General features: G+C 36.7%; 1 protein-coding gene across 1 annotated transcript; it reads left to right on the top strand.

Annotated features, from left to right (window-relative positions):
- The first annotated feature begins 8,848 nt into the window (after nt 1-8,848).
- LOC107762964 (patatin-like protein 3) lies at nt 8,849-11,000 on the top strand. The gene is made up of 2 exons (XM_016581367.2): nt 8,849-9,888; nt 10,238-11,000. The coding sequence occupies exons 1-2, from the start codon at nt 8,965-8,967 to the stop codon at nt 10,610-10,612; spliced, it is 1,299 nt and encodes a 432-aa protein (XP_016436853.1). The 5' UTR covers nt 8,849-8,964; the 3' UTR covers nt 10,613-11,000.
- The last annotated feature ends 896 nt before the right edge of the window (nt 11,001-11,896 follow it).

Genomic DNA, 11,896 nt, shown 5'->3' with positions numbered 1-11,896 from the left:
CTAAAATTACTCTTAGCTGACTATAAAAATCTCGCGCATTTTAGTTATTATTTGCGTTGTAACGAAACGAATAGAAAAACTTTCCATTAATTTTTCATTTTCGAGCATTACGACATGTCTGGACGCAATGACGTACCGAGGTGTTACTGTGGCAAACGTGCCATTTTGAAGCCATGTTGGTCAAATTGCAATCTAGGGTGAATACGTTGGATGTGTAAACAAGTTGTAAGTTATTATTCTTGGAAAAAATATTTGTTAATACCTTTTATATAATATGTTAATTAATAGTCTTGTGTTAATCTCCCATTTGTAGGACAAAAATCAATGTGATTTTGAAGAATGGTATGATGAACCAATTAACCATGAATACTACAAATCATGTTTGCTAAACATAATCTAAATTGTGAATACGAACTCCTGATCCTGAAACTACAAGAACAACTTGCGGCAGTGAAGGAGAAACTAAAAGAGGCAGAAGAAAAAAATAGGTTGGAAAAGAAATTTAAGTGGTTGAAGCATAGAATAATGGGAGATAGTGACTAAACAAACACATGGATGCGTTTACTGTAATATTTTATTTTTATATTGTACGTGTCATGTATTATCTTTAATTGGTAACGAATTTAAATTTATGTTAAGCTGTTATTTTTTTGTGTTCTAATGTTAAACTAATAAATAAACCAAGAAATAAAAATACATGCGCAAATTATGTAAAACATAATTAATGTTGCTATTATATATTTAATGTCATATATACAACTAATAATACATATCAATGAGTCCCACAGCCTGTATGCTTTAAAGAATTGGCTAGCCCGGGGCGCATCCCATCTCGCCCGGCTACGCTATCAGGATCATCCTCATTACGTTGCCTCTTTATCGCAGGATGCACTACAACATGATCATTAGTAAGGCTGGCAGACTCGGTAGAAGTGATCATTGGGCCAGCGGTAAACTAAAGAATAATAAGATATTTTAGTATATGAAATATAAAATACTAACGTACGTGTTAGCAAAAAAAAAATCTAATGGTCATACCATGGTCTCAGCGGGCTCCTGAATAAAATCATCCGTCTCCGGCAAGTCAGTATCTCACAATGTGGCCTCCTGACGGGCGATGACGAAATCTTTAAAAAAATAAAAACACTTTAGATATTACTGACTAATCAATGACATAAAAATAAATTGAAATAATAGTAATACCAACAAACCTGCGTCTGAGTAGCGCCACAATGCTTTGTCAGAACATCGAGGTGCACTGGAGTAGATGAAGTATGTGAAAAATCCTCAACATCCTTCGGTGATGATAAATAACTTAGTCGTCGCCCACTATGCACCTCTCGTATCGGACAATCAACAACAACCATCAATGGCTCTGGGGGATCAGGAAAATACTGATCCCTCTCCTGCCGCATAATGGTCATGCCCGCAACTAACAATGGAGATGACGGGGTCACCTGCGAAGTCCCTAGCGATAGCTGAAGGCTAAATGACAGCATATTATGAGGAGCATCGTGTGGCTCAGGGTGTTCACCCGGCTGATCATCTCTAATATCCTCCACGGGTGCCTCAATTCCCCTTGTTGGGAACGTCGTCCTCGCCGACCACCATGACCTCGTGGGCCACCCCTTCCTCTTTGGCCACGCCTTCCACGTCTACCACGTTCATGCTCTACTGGTGGCCCATGATGGTACTCCTCGGGTGGGACATAAGCAGCCTCGTATCCTAAGCGCTCATCCTCTTGGGCACGTCTCAATATGGTGGAAGCAAGATTAATAACCCGATGACCAAACACGTGCAAAGTTGCCGCTCCCTCGCCTGTATGATGTAGCATCTCCAGTCCCAACTGGTAGAACTGATGTAAGCCAATAGCCTGCATAGCATGTAAAATATTAATTACGAAAGGATAATGTAACGTTATAAGTAAGTATAACAAATAACATACTACTGCCTCATGCCTCCCAGCGTATGGAATGTACCGACCACCAGCGTGATGAACGGGATTCCTGACGAGAAGTCGGGTAACGATGCGATACCAACCCATGTACCCATGCTCGCCATCCATGCGGTCAGGTGAAGGGAATGGCGGAATCAAGTCATACCTCTAGTCTCAAACCTCAACATGGGCCTCTAGCGAGGCCATGTATGTCTGGTCAACCCTGCAAAGATCTTCCCGCTAGTAATGTGTCCCATGCCAAGTGGGCGGAATAGGTACAAGTTGCGGGTGACCAAACTAGTGAAGGACTCTCTCGGTGGCATGATGCTCGACAATATCGAGACATATCAGTGGGACGGAAGAGCTACACATAGCTCGGCCGCGGGAGCAATAATCGGGCAAACCAGCTATGAGCGCGTCACTGTATGGCCTCCATACGAACTATTTAATAAATACACGAATTGTGATGACCCAAAATATCATCTTTAAAGTTAATAATTAATTATGTGTTCTAAGACCATGAAAAGTACTATTTATCATTACTCGACTTGCGTGCATAGTCCGTAAAATTATTCGGAATATTTTTATGTGAAAAATGGATTAAAATGTGAATTAGAGCTTTAAAACTCAACTGAGTTGACTTTGGTCAATATTTTGAGCAAACAGACTAGAATCAGTGTTTTAACAGTTTTGGTAGGTCCGTATCGTGATTTGGGACTTGGACGTATGCCCGGAATCAAATTCTGAGATCCCTAGCCCGAGATATGAAATTTTGATGAAAAAATAAAGGTTTTAAAAGCTTAAGTTCAAATAGTGACCGGATGTCGAATTATGTACAAACGACCCCAAAATAGAATTTTAATAATTCCAACAGCTCGGCATGGTGATTTTGGATTTAGGAGCGTGACTGAAATTTTATTTGGAAGTCCGTAGTGAAATTAGGCTTGAAATGGCTAAAATAGAAATTAAAGCTTGGAAGTTTGACCGGTGAGTTGAATTTTTGATATCGAGGTCGGAATCCAGTTCCAAAAATTTTTATAGCTCCGTTATGTCATTTATGACTTGTGTGCAAAATTTGAGGTCAATCGGACTTGATTTGATAGGTTTCGACATCGAATATAGAAGTTAGAAATTCTAAGTTTCATTAAGCTTGAATTGGAGCAGGATTCGCGGTTTTAGCGTCGTTTTATGTGATTTGAGATTTTAAATCAGTTCGTATGATGTTTTAGGACTTGTTGGTATATTTGGTTGAGGTCCCGAGGGCCTCGGGTGAGTTTCAGATGGTTAACGGATCAAATATTGGACTTAAAAAGCAACTGCAATTTTTCTCTTTTGCTGGATATTCTAGGCTGTGATCGAGCCCAAGATCGAGCCTAGACACCGAGCCCAGGGTCGAGCCCAAATATCGAGCCCAGGGTCGACGGCCAGGGTCGAAGCCAGAGACGAGACTCAAGATCGATGCCATGATTGAAGGCCGAGCCACGATGCCATGATCGAGGCCATGTTCGAAGGACCAGGCTCGATGCCATAATCGAGGCCATGACCGAGGTCCAGGCTCGAGCCTGTGATCGAAGCCACGATCGAGGCCTAGGCTCGAGGGCCATGATCGAAGCCACGATCGAGGCCGAATTCCAAAGGCTGCCTAGGTAGATTTATAAAAGAGGGAATTCGTCCCTTTCGCCATTTTTAACAAACTGGAGCTTGAGCAGAGGCGATTTTTGATAGATTTTCAAGGAAAAATATTGGGGGTAAGTGATTCTAACTCGGATTCGGTCTATATACACAAATATATCATTATTTTCACCATTTAATTAGTGTTTTGAGATTGAAATTTTGGGCAAATTTTAGAAATCTCATAGAAACGAATTTTTAAGATTTCAGTGTCGATTCAGAGTCGGATTTGAGTGAAACTGGTATGGTTGGACTCGTAATTAAATGGGTTGTCCGATTTTATAAGTTTTTCGGATTCCGAGACGTGGATCCGACGGGCAATTTTTGAGTTAATTTCGGATTTTATTGAAAAATATAGTATCTTTTTATGAAATTGATTCCTTTAATTTTTGTTAGCTGTATCGAATTAATTATGACTAGATTCGAGTCGATCGGAGTCGAAAAATCGAGGAAAAGGCATATTACTTGATTAAATTGGATCAAGTCGAGGTAAGTGACTTGTCTAACCTTGTGTAGTAAAAACTTTTCCTAGAATTGGTATTAATTGTAATGTGATGAAAGTCATGTATACGAGGTGACGAGTGTGTACACGGGTTAAATGTGAAGGATTATGTTTTTATATTGAGTATATCACTGTTGCATATTAATTAAATTATTAAATCTTATTATATTCTCCATCATTGATTTGATTTATATACTTTAAATTTGCTTGGCCTTTTTTCCTGCTAATTGTTTTACCTGTTTAGTTGGAACTTGGTTTCTTTTATTCTGTACATTATTTAAAGATTGATTTTCTTTAAAATAAATATTATTAATATGAAGTATTTGACATTTTAAATTTAATATTGAAGCAACGTATTAAAGATTTTGAAATATTATTTTGCTGAATTATTTATTCCTGAATATTTTTGTAAGATTTTCGTACTCATTGTGATGGAGCCGTGAGCTCTTTATTGTGAAAAACTATTATTGATGATTTATTTTGGCATGAGCCGTGAGCTCTTTATTGTGAAAAACATTATTGTTGAATTATTTTGGTAAGTTAAATTATTTGAGCACTTGAGGTGCAAATTGTGATATATTGTGATATTGATACGCATGCGGTGGTATAAGGTCTGGGTATTGAAACGCATGCGGTGAGATAAGGGTGGCTTGATACGCGTGGCTAGTAGGAGGAACTACTAGAAGTCATGCGATGTGATAAGGATGGCTAAAACACGGGATGCTATTTCGAAAAAAATATTTTCTTTAAAATAAATTGTAAAGACTCCCGCGGTGAGATAAAAAAATGAGATATTGTGAATTTATTTATGATTTGGGACTACAAGGAGGTACCTCGGGAGTGCCCTTATTGATATTGATTTATGGCCACAATTGCCTTTGATTATTTGTTGTGATTTTCTTAAGGTTGAAAGGAAATTTTGTTTGTTTCCACGAGATATTAATTGTCATTATTGTATGTAATTAAATGGTGACCTGCTACTTAATTCATTCCATTGTCATTTATTTTATTATATTGTTAACATTTTACCATACTATTATTATTTTCCAGTAGAGCCTGACCTGACCTCGTCACTACTCTACCGAGGTTAGGCTTGGCACTTACTGGGTACCGTTGTGGTGTACTCATACTACGCTTCTGCACATCTTTTTGTGCAGATCCAGGTACACCTTTTCAGACCAGGCATCAGTAAACTAGTTGAACGAGGAGACTTCGAGGTATATCTGCCAGCGTCTGCAGACTCCGGAGTCTCCTTCTATCTTACTATGTTGTCTTCCTTATTTGATTTAGACTCCAATATATAGAGACATAGAGAATAAATTCATAGAAGCTTGTGACTTATTTCTACCGGGTTTTGGGAGATGAAATTAATTGAATGGTAGTTTATTTATTTCAGATATTTATGATTATTTCGCATTGATAGGCTTACCTAGTCTTAGAAACTAGGTTCCATCACGACCTCATACAGAGGAAATTTGGGGTAGTGACAAGAATCATGAGTAAACGCAACACATATCAAGCCAGGCCAAGTAAACTTAAGTATATATATACATGCGCGCCTTTAAGTAAATCCAACAAATCCCTGTAATAAGGGAGATGATGTCGAGCCTCGACCTCGCGTGCGTAGCCTCGCCTATCAACCCACCTGCAAGCTAAAGGGAGAAACAATGGAGGTGGTGCATCTTGAGCGATCCGTGGTAGAGGTGGCAGGAACTGCAGGAACCGCTCCCAGGCCCAAACCAAATATAGATTATGGACGTAAAATTTAAGGTATTTTTTTTACTATGTATGTTATAATCATGAAAAGAATTGACTATGTTTTCACCTACAGCAGCGGTAAAAATCCGGGAACGTCTCTCTGGGTGCCCATGCACGCCCAGCACATCTGTCTATGCAGGTAATCTAGAATAGCAGCACCCCAACTATAACCAGATAAATCATCTAGCCGCTCCATATGAAGTAGAAATCTCAAGCAGACTAGGTTTCCCGAAGTGTTCGGGAACAATATACCACCAAATATTAGCAACAACAACAGTCTCGTGTGTCGGTCGATATCCTCTGGCGGTGAATCATCCGTAATCTCCACATTCATCGCCACCAAATGCTATCGAATGGGCGTCAGCTGTAATCGACTGGCCCCACTCAATGTATTTGGCTCCGCTGGCTGGAAACCGCTGAGTCGCTGCACCATATAAAGGTAATCCAATCCCCTATAATCTCTAAGAGCATGCGGGTAAGCTACACGTATACCATCAACATGCAGTCCGAAAAGAACCTTCACGTCCTCAAGCGTGATGGTAGTCTCGCCGATGGGTTGATGAAATGTGTGCGTCTCCGGTCGCCACCGCTCTATCATAGCCGTGATCAACGCCCAGTCGAACTGCAACTGGCTGAGCTCTATGATCCTGTAGAAACCAGTATCCTGAAGGCGTCTAACTATACGGGGATGCAGTGGGTGGTCCCTAATAAATTCTCACATATCGTCTATACGTCTGGGGTGAAATGATTGGGACAGACAATGCCTATCCCAGATGTGTGAAGACCTATGGTTGCCCTGTAAAAACAGTAGCTCTCTAGATGCAGGTCCGGGATGTACAAGGAGAACCTCCATGACGATGTCTGTAAATTGAACAATATTAATTAAAGTATTTTTTGTTTAATTGTTTAACATCTTTAAATATATTACAATAGTTTTTATAGGAGAGCATGTAGTTTTTATTTTTATATATTATTACTTAGGTTAATACATTTTCTATATTATTATTTTATATGTTTGTTTCTTACTCAGTTATGTTTGGGATATAATAGAATTAAATAATTAATTTTCATAACTATACATGATATAGTTAATAAGTATTCATATAAAAATACTTAGTTTGACAAATTTTCTATATTGTTATTTTTATGTTATTTTCTTACATTTGTTGACTAAAATTCGAGAGTTTATGTTTGAACTATCATTTTTTCCAGATATTTTTGGGGTTAACAGATAATTAAATAATTAATTTTAATAATTACAAAGATAATTTAATAATTATTCATATAACAGATACTTAGGTTGATAAATTTTCTATATTAATATTTCATATGTTAGTTTCCAACATTTTTTTTACTAAAGTAACACTACTCTAAATGGCCATGAACAAAGTCAACTACCATAAGATAAAATTATTATCAGTTTTACTAGCCTAAATGGCACTACATTACAATTTAGGGCACAACATAACACTAAAGGACACTAAACAACAATAAAGTCACATATTAATATACGTACAATATTAAAATCACATATAACATTAATTATTCATAAAATAATAATTTATCTTTTTTACTAATTTTTTAGCACATAAATAATCTAAACCGGATAAAAAATAACAAATTAATTAAATCACAAAATGATCACAAAAAGGCATAGACCATAGTAAAAAATAACTACTAAGCATTTTATATACATGAGTTTTACCAAAAAGTAAGTCGGAATACCTCGATTTAAAGTTTTTTGAAATGTGAAAATTTAATGATTTGGGGCCGAAACGAGTAATATACGAGATCCACTACACGACAACGCCTTGGATCCGGTGTTAGCTTGCTATAATACGGAGAAGATACACTTTTTGTGGGACGGGTGGGCTCCAATGGAGTTTTTTTGCTTAAAAAATAGGGGGGCTGGTTTGGGGATTTGGGTGTGCTGCTGGTTTGTGGTCGGGGAAGGAGATGACCCGCTTTTAAAAGTAGGTATAGCACATATATAGGAGGCGCTACATTTGCGCTATACCCCTCGCCAATTTTGAGTTCAAATATAGCGCGAGGCGTTACATTTGCGCTATATCTCCCGCCAATTTTGAGTTCAAATATAGCGTGCGGTTATTCACCGCGATATACCTTAACGGACAAACGTGTCGTTAAGGTATAGCGCGGTGAATAACCGCGTTATATATTAAATGATAGTCAATTTTTTCTACTTTTTTTTGTCATTTGAATCCAAAAGAACCACATTTTGATTCTGAACTCCACAATTATACGGTAATTGAGTAATAGGATTGTGTGTTAGATGTCTTATTGACGCTGTCATTTTGAGAAACGATAAAAGGGATAAAAATCTAGCCCTACATATTTTGTATCCATGATCTAGAGATATTTTTTATGTTAAGATGCTAACCATTACCATTACATTTTTACGATAATAGTAAACGTAGTTTCATTCTAGGCAAAAGAATACATTAAAAGAAACTTGAAAAACAAAAGAGGAATGTCAAACGACCTAATGAGGTTAATAATTAAAAGGACATTATATTCAAACTTGTGATGTCGTAATTCAAACTGTTCTTTGTTGATCACTACTCTGTCTTTGCAGGATTAAACCTTTTCTTATTCTTCATTTCACAAAAGTCTAGCAAAGAAGGTTAGAAAATTTGAATTCGAGTCGAGAAAAAAAGTAGTAACCCAAACCAAACGTTACATATGGTCCATACTTATATTAGTTTAAAGTTATGGAATCTAAAAGACTTTCTTTAATCTTAAAACATTTAGCCGCCAATTTCCTTTTCCTCTCTCTTCTTTTTCAAACTACACCCCTTCCAATTTAATCTCCTATACTCGATAGCCTCAAGGAATGTTCTTCGATACTCAAAACTAACCCCCCCCCCCCCCACCGTCCACCTCACCCCCTCTACCCCACACACCCCCACGCTTACAATTCTCTACATCTCTATCTATATATACACTTGTATGTCAACTCTATTACTCATTCTTCTCTTCTAAAACCATTTTCTTTGCTCATATATTACAACAAAACAAAGGAAAGTTCATTGTTTTATATCAAAGAAAGGTTTTTGTAGCACCCCAATTACAAAAAATGGCAGCTGCATCAGTTAATACAACAATTTCAATGCTTGACTCCAACATGGAAACTGATAAGCTCACGTACGAAATTTTTTCCATTCTTGAAAACAAATTCCTCTTTGGCTATGATGATATAAAAACTTCAGACAAAAATTTATCAGCTCCGTTCGCCGGAAACAAGAATGTCGGCACCGGAAAAGTCAGAATTTTGACAATTGATGCTGGTGGGTCCACTGATGGTGTCCTCGCCGGAAAATCTTTGACCCACTTGGAAGATACCCTTCGCCAGAAATCGGGAAAACCAAATGCTCATATTGCTGATTTTTTCGATGTTGTCGCTGGTTCCGGCGCCGGCGGTGTACTCGCCGGTCTTTTGTTCACACGTGGGAATGATGGGGTTCCTATGTTTACTGCAAAGGAAGCTCTTGATTTTGTTGTCGAGAATGGTCGGAAAATTTCCCGGAGTTTCAAGACTGGAGTTTTCCGGCGATTTTCCCGACCGGCGAAGGTGTTTCGGAAAGTATTCGGGGATTTAACGTTAAAAGATACGATGAAAGCAGTTTTAATCCCATGTTACGATCTTACTACTGGGGCGCCATTTGTTTTTTCGCGCGCTGATGCGTTGGAAATGGATGGCTGTGATTTCACGATGGCTGATGTATGTGGGGCCACGATGGCTGATCGTGCGGTGGATATAAAGTCTGTTGATTGTAGGACGAAGATCACAGCCGTTGGTGGTGGAATTGCGATGACTAATCCAACCGCTGCAGCTATTACACATGTCCTCAATAACAAGCAAGAGTTCCCATTTGCTAATGGAGTTGAAGATTTGTTAGTAGTTTCTTTGGGAAATGGAGATTCAGATTCCGGCACCGGAAATGTGATGTCGTCGCCGGCGGCATTCGTTAAGATTGCCGGAGATGGAACTGCCGACATGGTATGTCTTCTTGGTTCATGCAAATTATTTTTAGTATTTTAATCAATTGAAGGAGTAGTAATAATTGCTATCTTTAAAATACTTCCTAATTAGAATAGTAGGTATTTTGGAATTAATGAGATTTATTGATTAAAAACCTTTCTTTTGGCATGGGACCTCACATTATTTAATGGCATTTAGATAAAAATAGTACACATTAAATGTTTCAACAAGGTCACCTAACTTTTGTATTATAAAATTAGGAACTTTAGTTCGCAATCTTTTTTATACTGTAATAAATTTTGTCTTGACTTGATAATATTCCATGTACGGACAAAGGCTAATAATTTTTTATGCGAAAAAAATGCAGGTAGACCAAGCTGTATCAATGGCATTTGGACAATCTAGGAAAAATAACTATGTACGAATTCAAGGAAATGGAATTGTTGGGAAGAGAAATCAAATAATTAAAGAGGAAAACATAAGCAAAGGTGAAAGAATGAGGAAAATGGTGGTCATTGCAGAGGAAATGTTAGGGCAAAAGAATGTGGAATGTGTCTTATTTCAAGGGAAGAAGTTGGTTGAGAATTCAAATTTGGACAAGTTGAAGATAGTTGCAAGTGAATTAATCAAAGAGCAAGAAAGGAGAAAAAACAGCATATTACCCCCTGTGATCTTGAAACATGCACCATCATCTCCTAGAACATCTTCTGCAACAACTCTTTCATCCAATTCTTCATGTTAACTCCAACAATCAGTAATTATTCGGTGAAATAGTTGACGTACGCGCAAACAATTGTGATAGAGTCGACGTGTGCGTAAACTAATTCAAATATCAAAGGACTAGTAATTACTAGGATAGACAATTGTGAGCTTGAGGTTAGTCAAACCGAATTGAATCGAGCTAAGTCAATGTCTTGAAACATGAGTGTGAAGCCACTCGTGATGAATTTAGGACGTCCGAGTTTGAGCTGAGCTGCTAGAATTTCCCAAAAAATTATTTGTTTCTCGTTTTATGATTTTTTTTATTTCAGCTCTTGGGTTGATTAGTAGTTGAAATGTATATTTAGGAATGAATCTTGATGAATGTTTATATGTATATGATTTCAGTAATATGAATGGATTGCTCATAAGAGGGACTTGCTAGATCAAATTCTTTCATTTAGGGATGTCACCGACAAGGGTTAACAGTAGGGTACAAAGAAAACTGATAAACCGTATCAAATCGATAATTCGAGTTAAATCGGAAAAAAAAATATGATATGGTTTGGTTTGATTTGGTTTGGTATTGGAAAATAAAATCAGACCATAATTGGTTTGGTTTGGTTTTAACTAAAAAAAGTCAAAACTGAAACTAAACCAACCCGATAGTATATTTATATAATTTTTAAAAATATTTTATACATATAAATATTTATTTATTTCTTAAACTTTTTCACAATTTTATCTTTTAACGTATTAATTAGATTCTTGAATGGTAAATAAATTTTATGGCCCATAAATGTAGTAACTTAAACAAAGTTCAAATCAATACTATTGTTAATAAAAGAAATTCAATTCAATACTAGGAATGACGATAGTGTTGTATAATTATTTTAGTTTTATATTGGTTTATAATGAAAATGTATAACTTAGCTTATCTTTTTCTTTAGTGCTTAGTTATGTAATTAATATTAGTACTTATTAGCAATACTTATTTTAGCATGACTTATATAGTATTTTTAGATTATGTTAATTTTTATTATGGCTTATTAATTAGCAATATTTGTTTTATGTAATTTTATTATTTTATATTTGTTATTGAATATTTTTAGTATAATGCTATGACTTATCTCATATTATTGTGTTAGTTTCTTAAAAAACACATTATATAGTTATATTTTACTAGGACCTAAGAAATTTTTGGATCACAAGTTATATATTTTATGTTATGAAGACTTTACCGGAAAAAAACCCGAAAACCCGAAAAAATCCGAAAAATCCGAGAAAAATCGAGATTGAAAAACCCGACTTTGCTGGTTTGGTTTGG

The sequence above is a fragment of the Nicotiana tabacum genome, chromosome 15, assembly GCF_000715075.1.
Source record: "Nicotiana tabacum cultivar K326 chromosome 15, ASM71507v2, whole genome shotgun sequence".
Lineage (NCBI taxonomy): Eukaryota > Viridiplantae > Streptophyta > Magnoliopsida > Solanales > Solanaceae > Nicotiana > Nicotiana tabacum.
The sequence above is the reverse complement of the archived record's forward strand: the minus strand, read 5'-3'. Positions and strand labels throughout refer to the sequence as shown.

What these genes read in the sequence shown, in the direction of transcription:
- LOC107762964 (XM_016581367.2), top strand. Translation starts at nt 8,965, where the DNA reads ATGGCAGCTGCATCAGTTAATACAACAATTTCAATGCTTGACTCCAAC. An exon ending in GAGATGGAACTGCCGACATG is followed by an intron (nt 9,889 to 10,237) that starts GTATGTCTTCTT and finishes AAAAAAATGCAG; the next exon opens with GTAGACCAAGCTGTATCAAT.